Source organism: Mirounga angustirostris, unplaced genomic scaffold (assembly GCF_029215605.1).
Source record: "Mirounga angustirostris isolate CCGP_5_RB_7025 unplaced genomic scaffold, mMirAng1.0.hap1 SCAF_6, whole genome shotgun sequence".
Lineage (NCBI taxonomy): Eukaryota > Metazoa > Chordata > Mammalia > Carnivora > Phocidae > Mirounga > Mirounga angustirostris.
Window position 1 is genome coordinate 55,155,445 of NW_026991714.1, and position 18,708 is coordinate 55,174,152.

General features: G+C 39.9%; 1 protein-coding gene and 1 pseudogene across 1 annotated transcript in view; one reads left to right on the top strand and one right to left on the bottom strand.

Annotated features, from left to right (window-relative positions):
- The first annotated feature begins 5,551 nt into the window (after positions 1-5,551).
- LOC123845411 (T-complex protein 1 subunit delta-like) lies at positions 5,552-7,398 on the top strand (annotated as a pseudogene).
- Positions 7,399-9,142: 1,744 nt separating this feature from the next.
- FMO2 (flavin containing dimethylaniline monoxygenase 2) overlaps positions 9,143-18,708 on the bottom strand; it is a 35,544-nt gene continuing 25,978 nt past the window's right edge. The window contains exons 7-9 of the mRNA XM_045877468.3: positions 16,435-16,790; positions 13,865-13,937; positions 9,143-12,742 (exon numbers count right to left, since the gene is read on the bottom strand). Coding sequence (XP_045733424.1) covers positions 12,391-12,742; positions 13,865-13,937; positions 16,435-16,790 — 781 coding nt within the window. The 3' untranslated portion in view covers positions 9,143-12,390. The remainder of the gene's footprint in view (positions 12,743-13,864; positions 13,938-16,434; positions 16,791-18,708) is intronic.

Sequence of the window (18,708 nt, forward strand, 5' to 3'; positions counted from 1 at the left end):
TTGCCTTCCCGGTGCATAGTAGGATTGAACTTCTTGTCTGTTAGGGTTTGGCTGGGAACATGGGACTAGCTCTGGCCAGTGAACTGTGAGCGAAGGTAATACATGTCCTTTCTGGGCTCAGAGCGGTTAATTGCCAGTATGAGACCCTAGAGCATTTTGTTTGTCTTCAGTGTGTCAACAGCTACTTTCATCAGGGCTGTTCCATTAGCCTGGATGCCTGAGTGACTCTGTTGAGCAGAGCCTGGCCCCAGTGGATACATAACACGAAAAAGAAAGAATCTTTGTCTTATTTCAAGGTTTTGAGATTTGGGAATTGGTGGTTAGTGTACCACACCTAGCTTCTATTGATGGATGCACCAGAGGGATCTTTCTGGCTTTCACTGTATTTCTAAATCATCTTCTGAAGTCTCCCCTCCCTTCCTTCCCCCACCCTGCTCTGATGCATAGCTAGAGCTAGAGAATCTGAGAGCTGAAGGTGAAAATTTACTTAGTTTTAGTCCCAGTTGAAATTAGAACTACCCAGTGCAATTTTTTTCTTTCTCCCTCTAAAAAAGAAACTTAAAACAACCACAAGTCCCTACCTATCATCCCCCACCTGCTAAAAAAAAGTATCAAGAGGCTGCCTACCTAGACAGGTCTTCTCCACAGGTGACTTTCTCGATGGTGATTGATTGATTGATTTTTTTTTTTTTTGAGAAAGGGCAGAAACTCATGTTTATTTCAATTTAAGGGCCAGTCACTTAAAAATTTTGACTAAAACCAATTTTTTTCTTATTTCAAAAGTATATTTTTAAGGAAGCAGTAGTAGATTTGTTAGTTATGGCTTTGTTTTGTGAAAAATTATAGTGATTTTATCAACAGTATATTGGTAGAATTTTTGTGGAATATTTAAAAACACACAAAAAGTTCAAACTATATAAAATATATTTACTTTTATTAGTAAGATTAAAATAATGTATATTGAGGGGTGCCTGGGTGGCACAGTTGTTAAGTGTCTGCCTTCGGCTCAGGTCATGATCCCAGGGTCCCGGGATCAAGCCCCGCATCAGGCTCCCTGCTCTGCAGGAAGCCTGCTTCTCCCTCTCCCACTCCCCCTGCTTGTGTTCCCTCTCTTGCTATGTCTCTTTCTGTCAAATAAATAAAATCTTAAAAAATATATATATATTGATGGGAGATGGAATTACAGTTGGATTAAGAGCCTACAAAGTACTTTATTTTTTATTTTTATTTTAAAATTTTTATTTAAATTCAATTAATTAACATATAATGTATTATTAGTTTCAGAGAGGCAGAGGTCAGTGATTTATCAGTCTTATATAAAACCCAGTGCTCGGGGTGCCTGGGTGGCTCAGTTGGTTGGACAACTGCCTTCGGCTCGGGTCATGATCTGGGAGTCCCTGGATTGAGTCCCGCATCGGGCTCCCTGCTTGGCGGGGAGTCTGCTTCACCCTCTGACCCTATCCCCTCTCATGTGTTCTTTCTCTCTCATTCTCTCTCTCTCAAATAAATAAATAAAATCTTAAAAAAACAAAAACAAAAACAAAACCCAGTGCTCATTCCATCACGTGCCCTCCTTAATGTCCATCACCCAGTTATCCTATCCACCACCCCACTCCCCTCTAGCAACCCTTAGTTTGTTCCTATGATTAAGAGTCTCTTAAAGTTCATCTCCCTCTCTGATTTCATCTTGTTTTATTTTTTCTTCTCTTCCCCTATGATCCTCTGTTTTGTTTCTTAAGTTCCACATATGAGTGAAATCATATGATAATTATCCTTCTCTGATTGGCTTATTTCACTTAGCATAATACCCTCTAGTTCCACCTATGTCCTTGCAAATGGCAAGATGTCATTTTTTTTGATGGCTGAGTAGTATTCCATTGTATATAGGTACCACATCTTTATCCATTCATCTGTTGATGGACATCTGAGCTCTTTCCACAGTTTGGCTATTGTGGACATTGCTGCTATAAACATTGGGATGCAGGTGCCCCTTTGGATCACTACATTTGTATCTTTGGGGTAAATACCCAGTTGTGCAATTGCTGGGTCATAGGGTAGCTCTATTTTCAACTTTTTGAGGAATCTCCATAGTGTTTTCCAGAGTGGCTGCACCAGCTTGCATTCCCACCAACAGTTTAAGAGGGTTCCCCTTTCTCTGCATCCTCGCCAACATCTGTTGTTTCCTGAGTTGTTAATTTTAGCCATTCTGACTGGTGTGAGGTGGTATCTCATTGTCGTTTTGATTTGTATTTCCCTGATGCTGAGTGATGTCGACCATTTTTTCATGTGTCTGTTGGCCACTTGTATGTCTTCTTTGCAGAAATGTCTGTTCATGTCTTCTGCCCATTTTTTGATTGGATTATTTATTCTTTGGGTGTTAAGTTTGATATGTTTATTATAGATTTTGGATACTAGCCCTTTATCTGACATGTCATTTGCAAATATCTTCTCCCATTCTGTCAGTTGTCTTTTGGTTTTGTCAACTGTTTCCTTTGCTGGCCAAAAGCTTTTTATCTTGATGAAGTCCCAATAGTTCATTTTTGTCTTTGTTTCCCTTGCCTTTGGAGATGTGTCTAGCAAGAAGTTGCTGCAGCTGAGGTCATCGAGGTTGCTGCCTGTGTTCTCTTCTAGGATTTTGATGGATTCCTGTCTCATATTTAGGTCTTTCACCCATTTTGAGTCTATTTTTGAGTATGGTGTAAAGAAATGGTCCAGTTTCATTCTTTTTCATGAGACTGTCCAATTTTCCCAACACCATCTGTTGAAGAGACTGTCTTTTTTCTATTGGATATTCTTTCCTGCTTTGTCGAAGATTAGTTGACCATATAGTTGAGGGTCCATTTCTGGGCTCTCTATTCTGTTCCATTGATCTACGTGTCTGTTTTTGTGCCAGTACTGTCTTGATGAGTACAGATTTGTAATAGAGCTTGAAGTCCCAGGTTGTGATGCCATCAGCTTTGGTTTTCCTTTTCAACATTCCTTTGTCTATTTGGGATCTTTTCGGGTTCCATACAAATATTAGGATTATTCCAGCTCTGTGAAAAAAGTTGATGGTATTTTGACAGGGATTGCATTAAATATGTAGATTGCTCTAGGTAGCATAGACATTTTAACAATATTTATTCTTGGGACGCCTGGGTGGCTCAGTCAGTTAAGCGGCTGCCTTCGGCTCAGGTCATGATCCCGGGGTCCTGGGATCGAGTCCCACATCAGGCTCCTTGCTCAGCAGGGAGCCTGCTTCTCCCTCTGCCTCTGCCTCTCCCCCCTGCTTGTGCTCTCTCTCTCTCTCTCTGACAAATAAATAAAATCTTTAAAAAAAAAAACCAACACAATATTTATTCTTCCAATCCGTGAGCATGGAATGTTTTTCCATTTCTTTGTGTCTTCTTCAATTTCTTTCATGAATGTTCTATAGTTTTATGAATACAGATCCTTTGCCTCTTTGATTAGGTTTATTCCTGGTATCTTACGTTTTTTTGGTGCAATTGTAAATGGGATCGCCTCCTTAATTTCTCTTTCTTCTGTCTCATTGTTGGTATAGAAATGCAATTGATTTCTGTGCATTGATTTAATATCCTGCCACTTTACTGAATTCCTGTATGAGTTCTAACAATTTTGGGGTGGAATCTTTTGGGTTATCATGTCTTTTGTGAAGAGTGAGAGTTTGACTTCTTCTTTCCCAATTTGGATGCATTTTATTTCTCTTTGTTGTCTGATTGCTAAGGCTAGGACTTCTAGTACTATGTTGAATAGCAGTGGTGATAGTGGACATCCCTGCCGTGTTCTTGACCTTAGGAGAAAAGCTCTCAGTTTTTCCCTGTTGAGGATGATATTCACTGTGCACTTTTTGTAGATGGCTTTTATGATATTGAGGTATGTTCCCTCTATCCCTAACACTGTGAAGAGTTTTAATCAAGAAAGGATGCTTTCCTTTGTCAAATATTTTTTCTGCACCTATTGAGAGGATCATATGGTTCTTGTCCTTTCTTTTATTAATGTATTGTATCATGGTGATTGATTGTGGATATTGAACCATCCTTGCAGCCCAGAAATAAATCCCACTTGGTTGTGGTGAATAATCCTTTTAATGTACTGTTGGATCCATTGGCTAGTATCTTGGTGAGAATTTTGGCATCCATGTTCATCAGAGATATTGATCTGTAATTCTTTTTGGTGGAGTCTTTGGTTGTCAGATCAAAGTAATGCTGGCTTCATAGAATGAGTTTGAAATTTCTTTCCATTTCTATTTTTTTGAAACAGCTTCAGAAGAATAGGTATTAATTCTTCTTTAAATGTTTAGTAGAATGCCCCTGGGAAGCCATCCAGCCCTGGACTTTTGTTTGTTGGGAGATGTTTGATTACTGCTTCAATTTCTTTGCTGGTTATGGGTCTGTTCAAGTTTTCTATTTCTTCCTGTTTCAGTTTTGGTAGTTTTTTTTTGTCTCTAGGAAAGCATCCTTTTCTTCCAGATTGCCTAATTTGTTGGCATGTAGTTGCTCATAATATGTTCTTATAATTGTTTGTATTTCTTTAGTGTTGGTTGTGATCTCTCCTCTTTCATTCATGATTTTATTTATTTGGGTCCTTTCTCTTTTCTGGTCAGGGGTTTATCAATCTTATTAATTCTTTCAGAGAACCAGCTCCTAGTTTCATTGATCTGTTCTACTGTTCATTTGGTTTCTATGTCTCTGATTTCTGCTCTAATCTTTATTTATTCTCTTCTCCTGCTGAGTTTAGGCTTTATTTGCTGTTCTTTCTCCAGCTCCTTTAGGTGTAGGGTTAGGTTGTGTATTTGAGACCTTTCTTGTTTCTTGAGAAAGGCTTGTAGTGCTATATCCTTCTCTCTTAGGACTGCCTTTGCTACATCCCAAAGATTTTGAACAATTGTGTTTTCATTTTCATTTGTTTCCATAATTTAAAAAAAATTCCTTTTTAATTTCCTGGTTGACCTGTTCATTCTTTAGTAGGATGCTCTTTAGCCTTCATGCATTTGAGTTCCTTCCAAATTTCCTCTTGTGATTGAGTTCAAGTTTCAAACATTATGGTCTGAAAATATGCAGGAAATGATCCCAATCTTTTGGTACCAGTTGAGACCTGATTTGTGACTCAGTATGTGATCTATTCTGGAGAACGTTCCATGTGCACTTGAGGAGAATTTGTTTTCTGTTGCTTTAGGATGGAATGCTCTGAATATATCTGTGAAGTCCATCTGGTCCAGTGTACCATTCAAAGCCCTTGTTTCCTTTTGATCTTCTGCCTAGATGATCTGTCCATTACAGGGAGGGGGGTGTTAAAGTCCCCTACTGTTATTGTATTATCATCAATGTGTTTCCTTAATTTTGTTATTAATTGTTTTATATAATTGGCTACTCCCATGTTAGGGGCATAAATATTTACAATTGTTAGATTGTCTTTTTGGATAGACCCTTTAAGTAGGATATAGTGTCCTTCCTCATCTCTTATTACAGTCTTTGGTTTAAAATCTAATTTTCTCTGCAAGCTTCGTGAAGGCCGTGGGAGTGTTCTGCTGCTCCACAGCCGGCTGGAATCTGGGTCCATCCGTCCTTCCCAAGCCCACGCAGACCCAGCCAAGTTTGCCATGCCTGAGAACGTGGCACCTCGGAGTGGGAGTGCCTGCTGGGACTGCCAGCGGTGGCAGCAAAAGTGCCTATCAGGGCCGTGACAAGCTGGCCCAGATCCGCTTCAGCAGCATCTCTATGGCCAAAGCTGTTGCTGATGCTATTAGAACAAGCCTTGGACCAAAAGGAATGGATAAAATGATTCAAGATGGAAAAGGTGGTGTGACCATTACAAATGATGGGGCCACCATTCTGAAACAAATGCAGGTGTTACATCCAGCAGCCAGAATGCTGGTGGAGCTGTCTAAGGCACAAGATATAGAAGCAGGAGATGGCACCACATCAGTAGTCATCATTGCTGGCTCTCTCTTAGATTCCTGTACCAAGCTTCTTCAGAAAGGGATTCATCCAACCATCATTTCTGAGTCATTCCAGAAGGCTTTGGAAAAGGGTATAGAAATCTTGACTGACATGTCTCGACCTGTGCAACTGAGTGACAGAGAATCTTTATTAAATAGTGCCATCACTTCACTGAACTCAAAGGTTGTCTCTCAGTATTCAAGTCTGCTTTCTCCAATGAGTGTAAATGGAGTGATGAAAGTGATTGACCCAGCCACGGCTACTAGTGTAGATCTTAGAGACATTAAAATCGTTAAGAAACTTGGTGGGACAATTGATGACTGTGAACTGGTTGAAAGGCTGGTACTTACTCAAAAGGTGGCAAATTCTGGCATAACCAGAGTTGAAAAGGCTAAGATTGGGCTTACCCAGTTTTGCTTATCTGCTCCCAAAACGGATATGGATAATCAAATAGTAGTTTCTGACTATGTCCAGATGGACCAAGTGCTGTGGGAGGAGAGAGCCTATATTCTCAATTTAGTGAAGCAAATTAAAAAAACAGGATGTAATGTCCTTCTCATACAGAAGTCTATTCTGAGAGATGCTCTTAGTGATCTTGCATTACATTTCCTAAACAAAATGAAGATTATGGTGGTTAAGGATATTGAAAGAGAAGACATCGAATTCATTTGTAAGACAATTGGAACCAAGCCAGTTGCTCATATTGACCAATTCACTGCTGACGTGCTGGGATCAGCTGAGTTAGCTGAGGAAGTCAATTTAAATGGTTCTGGCAAACTGCTCAAGATTACAGGCTGTACAAGCCCTGGAAAAACAGTTACAGTTGTTGTTTGTGGATCTAACAAATAGGTGATTGAAGAAGCTGAACACTCCATTTATGATGCCCTATGTGTTATTCGCTGTTTAGTGAAGAAGAGAGATCTTATTGCAGGAGGTGGTGCTCCAGAGATAGAATTGGCCCTATGGTTAACTGAATATTCATGAACATTGAGTGGCATGGAATCCTACTGCGTTCGTGCTTTTGCAGATGCTATGGAAGTCATTCCATCTACACTAGCTGAAAATGCAGGCCTGAATCCCATAAGAGAACTAAGAAACTGGCATGCCCAAGGAGAAAAAACTACTGGCATTAATGTCCGAAAGGGTGGTATTTCCAACATTTTGGAGGAACTGGTTGTCCAGCCTTTGTTGGTTTCAGTCAGTGCACTGACTCTAGCAACTGAAACTGTCCGGAGCATTCTGAAAATTGATGATGTGGTAAACACTCGGTAACTGGATAAACGCTGGCCAGCTGGCACCACTGTGGCCACTAATAATGCATCTGAAGTGGAAGATCACCTTGGTGTTCCTTGCTGTTTGGAAGATTGTTTCCTTTGTGAATTCCTAGGCCTGGTCTTCAGTTGGTACTTGCTTGAAATTGTATTGACAAAACTTAATTAAAATATTAAATGTTTGGTTTAAAAAAAATAAAATCTAATTTTCTGGTATAAGGATTGCTACCCCAGCTTTCTTTTGATGTCCAGTATCATGATAAATCTGGAGGTGTCTTTGGGTCCAAAATTTGGAAGGAACTCACATACCTGAAGGGATAAGGGTTACTTATTAAGGGATAAGGGATCCTTCCAAATTTCCTCTTGTGATTGAGTTCAAGTTTCAAACATTATGGTCTGAAAATATGCAGGAAATGATCCCAATCTTTTGGTACCAGTTGAGACCTGATTAAAATTAAAATTTTATCTTGGATATAAGACAGATACTGAAAAACAAATAATAAATGACTCCCCCCCTACCCCCCGACTCATTATCTGGTACACTGTCAGATAGCGTAGACTGCAGAGGCCGTGGTGACAGGAAAACCCAGCTGGACCCACTTACAGACCACATAACTTGGGAAGGTCATTTAACTACTCTGAGTCTCCATCTCCTGATGCATAAAATGAGTTTGAAGATTAAAGAAATAAAACTGATTTCATTATAGCACCTACAACATAATAAATGATGAGTAAGTGATGGCTTTTAATTATTTTATCCAAGTTACTTAGGTTGTTAGAAGTAGTTCAACACCAAGAGAAATTGACATCAATTACTTTCCACTGCCCAGCAGCACAAAGTACAGCAATGTCTAAGAATAAAACTGTTTTTAATAGTTGCAATTAAAATCCCTCTCCCAGAATATGTGACATATATAGGTGGACAGTTAGGTGTAAAAATACAAGTTTTAGATACCCATCCACAAGGGTGAAGCAACCAGTCTTTACCGTGGTATGTTCGACCTGTTATTGGAAGAAACATCAGGGACATGACTTGCTATGTGGCCCTAAACAATGCCCAGTTTTCTTATCTGAGAGCATTCTGTTTATCCCCTCCATCCTTAAAATGACCTAAGGACTTGGAGTAACCCTTTGGTTCCAAAGTATAAATCCTATTATTGCATGACCCTGAAGAGTGATAAAGTGTCTTAAGCTCTCTATTTTCCAGAAGTTGGATTTGGTGGCTCCTAGGCATAAAATTGTCATTTTTGCCATTAGTGCCAGCAAAAAGGCAAGAGTGTAAACATTATTGCAGAATTGAAACAAAATAGTTTGGTAATAAAGAGGTGGAGGAGAGGTCTTTTGGCTGGAGGGACTGAGGAAAGCTTGAGGAGAATACCCTCTCACCTAGTGTTGCAGGAATCTCAACTATTGGGGTCTGGGAGGCCATAGTGGGTAGCATGAAGCAAGCCTAAGTGCAGCACTTTTTAGAATGGTGAGGCAGTGGTTAGGTGGTGGGCAGGTATGGGGGCAAAATGGCGGGAGGTAGGGCTGGAAAGGTAGGTTACAGCTAGTGTAGAGAATCTTGAATGACAAAGGAGGTGATGAGGAGCTGCTGAAGGTTTCTGAGAAAAGGAGTCAGAAAGGAAGACCTTACAGCACCTCTTTGTTGGTGCCCTCACAAACACCTTCAGGTCTTGGCTTCTAGGGAACTGGAAGCTTTGGATTAAGGGGAAGGCACACCAATGTCTTAGAGTAGCTGTGGAAGCGACAAATGACTAGGTAGGCAAATTAATTTAAAGCTTGTAATTCAATTAGTTAAAAAATACAAAAAATGACATTATGAGCCTGAGAGTGTGCTTCATGGATCTCTAAGCACAGGTTGTGTAATTGACTAAGGGCTTTAGCTGTTGTGTGTGAGATACATTGTTGCACTTGTGCCCAGGCCCCCTTCCCAGGAGTTGCTGCCAGCCATACACGTGGGAGAGTCAGGATTCTTTGATGGCTTGAGGACTCCCCAGTGGCTCTGCTGCATCTTCCTTGGACTGCACAGCAGTCAGGGATGTTTCTACCCCAACCTTCTTTTGTCTCTCCTTCATTCAGAGGCAGACTCTCTGATGATTACTTCCTGCACTTTCCCTATTTTCCCCCTCATACAGGCATTTTCCTTAATAAAGCCTTGCATGTTCAATCTCATTTCAGCTTCTGACCTGGATTACAAGAATCTAATCCCAAGAGACTTTTTTTTTTTTTTTAAGCTTCATTGATCCATAATCTGGTCATAAGGCAGACCAGACAAGAAAGTGAGTTATGTTCTGTGTAAACACATTCCGCCTCCAGAAAATGGCCAACAGCTCTGCATTGGGGGTTGTACTGGTGTAGCAGCATCTTCCAGGACGAAGGAAGCAGCCAGTTATAAGGAAGGATCTTCCTTTGCCATCCTTACTGTAATATGAACATTGGATTCTTTGTGGGTTAAGCTTTTGAAATCTTTATTATTAGAAATTTTGTTACATGTCGCAGTCCAAGAGTTTTATTTTTAAAATATCTTAACTTTTCTGCAATGAGCAAATGGGACATATTTGGCTTTTGGTAAGAAAAACTGAGTAGCTATCACAGAGAGAAGGGTAGTTAAAATGAAAGGTTAGTAAAGGGAACATCGCAGGGGGAGATTTGGGAGGAGGGTGATAACGTTAACATTCTTTACAGGAGAAGAACATCGTAAATTGCAACTAGAAGCACCAAGGCTGAACCGAAGGGAGAATTTGGCCCTGAGGAGCGGAAAAAGTCATGGACTGATCTCTGAAAGCAGCTTTTTTGGCGATACCTCAAACCAATGGTTTTTAAGTTTAATGTGCACAGGAATCTTCTAGGGAGCTTGTCAAGACTGGAAATTCCAGGGGAGACTCTCATTCAGCAGGTCTGAATTATTACTGCATTTGTATTTAAAAATCTGCCCTTCTATAAGCTCCCTGAGATATTCTGATGCAGGTAGTCTGTGGGTCGTAGTTTGGAACAAACTATCCTAGTTGGTTTGTCTGGGATAGTTTCCTGTTTCCTGGTGTATAGAGGCAGAAGAATAAACTTGGATGAGTCTTTCTTAGTCATCTCAGACTCTGGAAATGAACTGTTTATGTTTTTTAAAAGATAGAATATTTGGAAAACTTTCAAGAGTTTAAGCTCTTTCTAAAAATTTCAAGGTTATACATTTAATAATAATTTTGTCCTAATGGAGCTATTTTTCCCCACTGATTCGGTATCAACCCGACACTTGTTTCCCAATCTAGTCCACTGTAGGAGTAGGATAATGACCATAGTTACTTCCCTGGGTAGTGGTAATGATGAATGAAACAAGTCCATTTCAATGGACTTTAAAGAAATAAAGCTTCCACTGACAGAGATTGCCATTACATTGGTCTGGGCACTTTAGAGACAAATCCAGGCCAAAGGAAAGAACAATGTCTGCACAGACTTTGGAAGAGTAAGAGGAGAAATTTGCCTAAATCTTTAATCTCTGACCTTTTCCCTCTTCAAAAGTCCTTGGGCTGGGTTTAGGGCATAGCTTATCTTCCAAAGCACAGTTCATGGAAAGAATGGCTGTAGTGGGTTGATAAACCATCTGTTTATTCTGTTGCTCAATGTCTATTGACACTGAATTGCTTGTATCTTTTTTAGATTTCAGTTCCAAGAAAATGTGTCTAACAAACTGGTATGCTTCCTTTTATCAAATGACGGAGATTACATATTGTTTCACTTTTTGCCTTGTTTACCTATAGGTGAGAGCTAAATACAAGGCTCAATCATTATAATGCTTTTCATCTACTTGGGACATATACTTCGTCCTCAATGCTTGTTTTTTCAAAATGTCAATGATCATCTTAAATGTTCTTGTATAGGTATGTTTCTTTTTTTTTTTTTTTTTTAAAGATTTTATTTATTTATTTGAGAGAGAGAATGAGAGACAGCACAAGAGGGAAGAGGGTCAGAGGGAGAAGCAGACTCCCTGCCGAGCAGGGAGCCCGATGCGGGACTCGATCCCGGGACTCCAGGATCATGACCTGAGCCGAAGGCAGTCGCTTAACCAACTGAGCCACCCAGGCGCCCTAGGTATGTTTCATTGTAAATTCCATCAAATGCTTTTTAGATCTGACTGGACTATAAACCAAAATATTATGAATAAAATTAATTGATCATATTTGCAAGAAGTGTGCTGTTATCTGTGTTAAGTTCCTCCAAAAGCAACATATATGTGATTATAAATAAAATAAACTGTTAGTAAGTACTTTATCTGCAATAGTTGTTTTGTAAATAAGTATATTCTGGGGAAAGGTTATGATCCACAGTTCCAGAATCAAGCAAAACTGGGTTCCAATCCTGGCTGCCCGGCAAGACCAGCTGTATGGTCTTGAACATGTTACCCAACTGCTCTGAGTCTCAGTTTCATCATCTATAAAATGGGTAGAATAGCCTCATCCATCTCACAGAATTATTGTGAGATTTAAATGAAGTTAATACATACAGTGTGCACTGAGCACAATGTCTGGTCTATGGAAAGTACTGAATGTGTATATAGCTGTTACTGCAGGTTTATTTTTATTTTTATAGCAGTGTTTCTGTCAAAACATAAGAAATGTGCCTATTGGCTTTGCTTTCACCATGAGGCCCAAGGAGTCTGTCTGATCATCACCATCGCTTTCGAGTCTAGCCTCTCATATTTTCCTCCAGGATTTTTGAGTGACTCCCTGATAAGGATATGGAGCATGACCTAACACCTGAGAATTTTGTTACCAAAAGAGTCCGGGTAGGAAGACTATCAAGAACATCATGCAAGAGTTTAAATATTTACCCACCATTGAAATTTTCCAATGTTTTAAACCATGGGGCTTGCTTTTCATTCTGCGTATTTCTATTTTTTCCACACAACCCTCTTATATGGGGCCTGGCAACACTATTTAGCCAGTGCTATTTAATTGTCCTTTTGGAGAGTCTGATGAACTTGAGGGAAGGGTGGAGTGGCAAAGAAATTTCATGACACCATTTTAGTGTTTTAACATGGACCTAATTCTGCTAATTCTCTACAACCGCCTCTCTCTGTTCCTCTCGACTCTGAAATATAGAATCTAGATTTCATATTTTTTCTTTGTCTTTTTTTTTTAAGAGGAACTGACTGACACTAAAATCAAAAGCTTTATGCTGACCAATTAGAACCACTGAAGCTGAAAAAAAAGGGCTACAACAATAGCAAGAAGCCCCACAATTTTCAACAGAAAGGAAACCGGGATATCAGATGAAGCTTTTAGTGCCCGTGTCTTTAAAGGCTTCAATATCCGTTGTTTCTGGGTGAGGATGGCCCTCTTGGCTCCCTTCCACTGCCCGGGCCCAGTGAGGCGGTACTGGTAGGAGTTGCAGGGTCCAAAATAGAGCTTCACAGCCAGTTTGGGGTCTTTCAGCAAGAGAGATAGGACGTCTGGCTTTGCACCTATCTCTAAGGCGAGCTCATCCAAGTAGTCGATGTAATTGGTCTGAAGTATCTGGCTCTGGTTCTTTCCAAACCTTAATGAAGAAAGTGAAAAAGGGCAGATTTGCAAAATAGGGATGAGTGAGTGAGTAAATGAGGTTTCAGTGAATCTCTGGTGGAAGGTATGAGCTTATCCCATCAGAAGGCCCAGTTCTCAGATTGAGAGTAGGCTGTAAAATAAATAGCCATGAATTCATGGAAGTTTTAGGAATGTGACAAGGTTTATAACCATGATTATTATTTGATATTTAGTAAGCCAGGATTGCTGCAAAGATTCATGAGCTAACACAGATGAAAGCCTAGCTCAGTGTCTTGCACAGAGGAGATGCTTACTATTTGCTTGTTAAATTATTAAAGTAGTTGGCACTCTGGCTGGCATATAATAGGTACTCAATAAATGTTAGATTAATTAGAATTTGACCATGAGACAACCCCTACATGTGACGTCAGGCCCCCAAGTCTACTCTCCAAGGTGCTTGATCACTTTTGAACCCCATTTTACTGTATCACAAAGCATACATCTACTTTCACTTCACACCAATTCCTTCTAATTTCCTTTGATAGGACATCCCCAAACTAACTTTTCAGAGACACCTGGTCACTGTCACTACTGCTGCTCCCAACTCATTTCCTCTCTCACCACAGAAAGTGGGCAGCCTGAGAAGATGTGGAATCTAACACGGACATCATGCAAAACTGAAATAAAATTAAGTCCAGGAAAAATGTCCTGATTTGGTAAAATTTCTATCTTTATGTAGTTGGTTCTTTTTTGTTTTAAAGATTTTATTTATTTACTTGAGAGAGAAAGTGAGAGAGAGCAGAAGCAAGGGGAGGGGTACAGGAAGAAGCAGAAGCAGGCTCCCGGCTGAGCAGGGAACCCGATGGGGATCATGACCTGAACTGAAGGCAGGTGCTTAACCGACTGAGCCACCCAGGCTCATGTAGTTGGTTCTTAAACTAGTATGTATAAGAATCACCTAGGGAGAACATAAAAATACAAATTTCCAGTTTCATCCTGGGGTTCCAATTCAGTTGGTCTGGGTTGTGACCCAGGAATTTGCATTTTTAAGAAACAGGTAGGTGGTTCTTGTGGGTAGTTAGGTCACTATACCCTGAGAAACATTGCTTTATGTAAAGAATTAAAAAAAAATTCTTACAGATCGATTCTTTTTTCATTCCTCTTGATAATGTCTGCCATCATAGTCCTCGCTGAGGGCAAGGTACACAAGCCTAGAAATAAAAGGCTGGTTTGAGTAGTGGGTTTGATTCAATATCATTGCTTTATCTAGTAGTTGGTTCCTACCATTAAACTTGGCCATTTACCCATGTTATGCCAATCAGGGCTGCTGTTTTGTTGAACTCCAGGGTGGGACGAGTTCTATGTGATGCTGCCCTTAAGGTTACAGTGTGAACTCTGAAGTGGAGGGTGTAAGAGAAGAGACTGGAGTAGGAAGGTGAGCCTGAAGAGCTGGAAATCATGTCAGGTGGCTTGAGCTCTATTTTGAAGGTGATGGGAAGCCATGGGAGGGTTTTCTGCAGGTGGTGACAAGATCAGGTTTGCCTTTTGGAAAGATCCTTCTAGTTGGCGAATTTCGGGACATGGGCTCTAGGAAAGAGTCTAAAGGTACCAAGACCAGTTGAGAGGCTGTTGAAGTAAACCTTGTGGGAGTAAAGTTGATCAGTGGGGACAGAGAAGGTAGATTGATGCAGGATTTATCAGTGTGCTTGTGATTCCATCCTTGTCTATGGGTATTCTCAGACATGGTGAAATGTTCAGTTTCTCCTGGATATAGCTAGTCATCAGATATACCAGAGTCAATGAGTCCAAAACAGAGCCCATCACAGAAGCTCTCCTGGTCAGACTTGCATCTTCTTCCATGTCCTCTCCTTATTCCTGGCCCTACTGTCTACCCAGTTCCCATGGCCAGAGATCTGCAAGTCATCTGTGATTCCTCTCTCTCTCTGATTTTCTACATTCAGCTGATCATTATGTCCTGTGGATTTTATCCCTAACTATTTCTCACATTTCTATTGTCTTCTCCACTTTGTCTCTCTGCCTGGCTCAGCTACATCACGTTTCAGCCGGGACTTGCTGTGGCCTTCTCACTGGTCTCAGAGACCCCATTCTTTTCTGCTTTCAAATCTATCTTTCACACTAATGCTGAAATATCTATTGAAAATGTAAATTTGTGATGTCTATTCCTTTCTTATAACCTTTCATTGGGTCCTCCGCCTGAAGAGCTTTCTTTCTTTCTTTCTTTTTTTTTTTTTTGATGATTTTATTTATTTATTTGACAGAGAGAGACCCAGCAAGAGAGGGAACACAAGCAGGGGCAGCAGGAGAGGAAGAAGCAGGCCTCCCGCCAAGCAGGGAGCCCAATGCGGGGCTCAAACCCAGGACTCTGGGATCATGACCTGAGCCGAAGGCAGACACCCAACGACTGAGCCACCCAGGCACCCCTGAAGAGCTTTCTAAAATGGAGATTCTAGGTCCTCAGGTCAGACTTAATCAGGGTCCCTAAGGATCCAGATGATTTTTTTTTAAAGATTTTATTTATTTATTTATTTGAGAGAGAGAGAATGAGAGAGAGCATGAGAGGGAGGAGGGTCAGAGGGAGAAGCAGACTCCCTGCTGAGCAGGGAGCCCGATGCAGGACTCGGTCCTGGGACTCCAGGATTATGACCTGAGCCGAAGGCAGTCGCTTAACCAACTGAGCCACCCAGGTGCCCAAGATCCAGATGATTTTTATGTGTGGCCAGATTTGGAAAGAACTGATCTACATTTTGTATTGTAAGCCTTTTAGCATGCCTTACAAGGCTCCTGTGGCCTGGCCTTTCTACTGAAAGATTATTCTTTAATAATCTCTCACCCCTCTCTGCCTTACATGTCATGTTCTGGGAATGTCAGATAGCTTGTAATTCTCCATATCCATCATGCCTCTGTGTTTGGCTCAAGTGATTATCTCTTCTGCACCCGAGAAACTTGGTCATCTAGCAAGTTTTCCTTGGCCGCATGCCCTCCTTTATCCCAACATGCTGCAAAGCACCCTTTTTCTTCTTCCCATGCACTCCATGCATCCCTCTACCAAAGCATTTATCTTAGTATGTGGTAATGATCTGTTTAAATTGCTCTCTATCCCACCAGGTTCCAGAACAAAGCTAGGTATTCAATGAGTTCTGGTTGAGCTGAATTGAACCCTGGCGTCAGGGAGATAATAGCCTCCTGAGGAATGCAAAGTGCTATACAGGTACTTAGACAGAAACCTTTCAATAAGTTTATAACTTTCTAAGGATCCATGAGGTTGAGCTTCTTAACATATTAAGAGTTAATTTGAAGTTAATGTAGAGGCCCTGGGTCTCTAGATTTGCACATATTCAGAGGAAATTATAAACATCATATAGGTAAAACCAGGAGTCAGAGATCTTTCTCTTCTCAACTATTCTTTCATGATTCCAGGAAAAGATATGTATTTAGCTTTATGAAAATTGAAGTTCTCTGAACTTTCTAATATTTCAAAGGGTTGATTACAGCTCTTTATTATTATTATTATCTTATCTCTGTATTTGTTATTTTTCAAATTCTCCACTAACTTTTTAGGATGTTAATCTTGCGAGAGCTGCCTAAGGTGGACCAACTTCTTCCTGGCAGCCTCCTTATCTAAACTTGTTATTGAGCAAACTCCATCAGGTATAAAACCCTCAGCCCCTCACTTTCCCACTCACATACCTTTGAAAACCCTGGTTGCCCAACGAGCTTGAAGTTCGGCAGTTGGGAAAATGGAACCTAGGGGCTGGATGAGACCAATGCACGCCAGAGTTGACTTCTCCAGGTGAGGAGGGAACATGTATTTATACAGTGAGACCATCTTATCCTCTACTTTAACAAGTGAATCTTCAAGGAATGGAAAAGAGAAAGTATATCCCATTGCAAAGACAATAACATCAATATTCTCCTCCACTGTTCCATCTTCAAAGATGGCAGAAGTTTCTGTGAGCTCTTTCACTCTTGGTTTCACCTTGATGGCTCCATAGAGTATATGACTTGGAAGATCATCATTTATTACAGGTTCTTTCATAAGATATCTAAAACACCAAAAAGAAAACACTTAGAAGGAATATTTAATGATGTTGAGTGAGTCTTGAAACTCTCTTGATATTTTATGGGGTTGGCTTTTCGAATAAAGAGGTTTCTCAAATATCCATAAAGCTTTCTAACTTAACCAGTTGGCCTACCCCAAACCTTACTATCTGACTTCATTCTCATGTCACAAATCTCCCCCTCAACAAAGAAGAGAAAACATGTAGGTGATGTGGGAAAAAGACATTTCAAAAAAGGAGGTTAAACAAATACCAGCGCCTATGGTCAATCCATGAATATTCCAGTCATTGATAGCCCATCGATGTTTCCACTATTGTTTTAATTATCTTGTTGCTCCAATTAATCTCTATCTGATCATAAGTAAGAAAGGAAAATTTTGTTAAATCCCCAATAGTTTTGAAAGTTTTATTAAGGGATCAGCATAAAAACTAATGTATAAAATTAAGTTTGGGGATATTTGTTGATCCCAAATATCCATGGAGTCTCTGTATGTGATGGCATGGGTGATAGAGCAAAGTCTGGTTGTATTTATGGAATTCCCCTTTTTGTAGATTTGAGAACCTTTTTTTTTAAAAAAAATAATACATGCCACATGTATCAGATCTCAGAACTGAGTAGTCACATGGCATTTTGTTGAAAGATTCCAAAGTTCTTCTGTTTTTGTATTTTTTTAACGGGAAGGAGTCTGTTATCAACTAAAGAAAAATAAACATTCATACTGTTTGCTTGTGTTTATAAGATCAGTGATATATAACAGTGAGCTCAGTAGAGATTTATTTTTTGGCAAAGAGATAGTGAGTATGTTCTCAAAAGCTGCTCATGGGAAGAATCCTTATGGTGTACAGAATTAACAAAGCATGAGTTATCACATGGAGAATTTGGGACACATTTCCCAACACACCCCTCTGAAAGGAAGGCTGCAATCTCTTAAAGCAGCCTTTTCCAATGTTGGACAGCTTTGGGTATTAGGAAATTCTTCCCATGATCCTAGTTCTGCTTTCTAGAGCAGCTCATAATATTTCTTTTTTAAATTTATTTTTTTATTCATGTATAATTAATATACAGTGTTATATGAGTTTCAGATGTACAATATAATGATTCAAGAATTCTATACATTTCTCAGTGCTCATCTAAGATAAGTGTACTCTTAATTCCTTTTGTCTATTTCATCCATCCCCCCCCCGACTCATCTCCTCTCTGGCAACTGTTCTCTGTATTCAAAGTCTGGTTTTTTGTTTCTTTTGTGTCTTAAGTTCCACACCTGAGTCAAATCATATGGTATTTGTCTTCTTCTGACTGACTTATTTCACCTAGCATTATACCCTCTAGGTCCATCAGTGTTGTTGCAAATGGCAGGATTTCATTCTTTTTATGACTGAGTAATCCAATTAAAAATGGGCAGAAGAGCTGAATAGGTGTTTTTCCAAAGAAGACTTACAGATAGCCAATAGACACATGAAAATAAACTTAACATCACTAATCATCAGGGAAAGACAAATTAAAACCACAATGAGATATCATTTTACACCTGTCAGAATGGCTAAGATCAAAAACACAAGAAATAACAATTGTTGGTAAGAATGTGGAGAAAAAGGAACCCTAATGCACTGTTGGTGGGAATGCAAATTGGTGCAACCACTGTGGGAAACAGTGTGCAGGTTCCTCAAAAAATTAAAAATAGAATTTATATGACCCAGTAGTTCCACTACTGGGTATTTACCCAAAGAAAATGAAAACACTAATTTGAAAAGACATATGCACCCCCATGTTCATTGCAGCATTATTTACAATAGCCAAAATATGGAAGCAACCTAATTGTCCATTGATAAATGAGTGGATACAAAACATGTGGTGTATATACACAATGGAATTTTACTCAGCCATAAAAAAGTTCATAATATT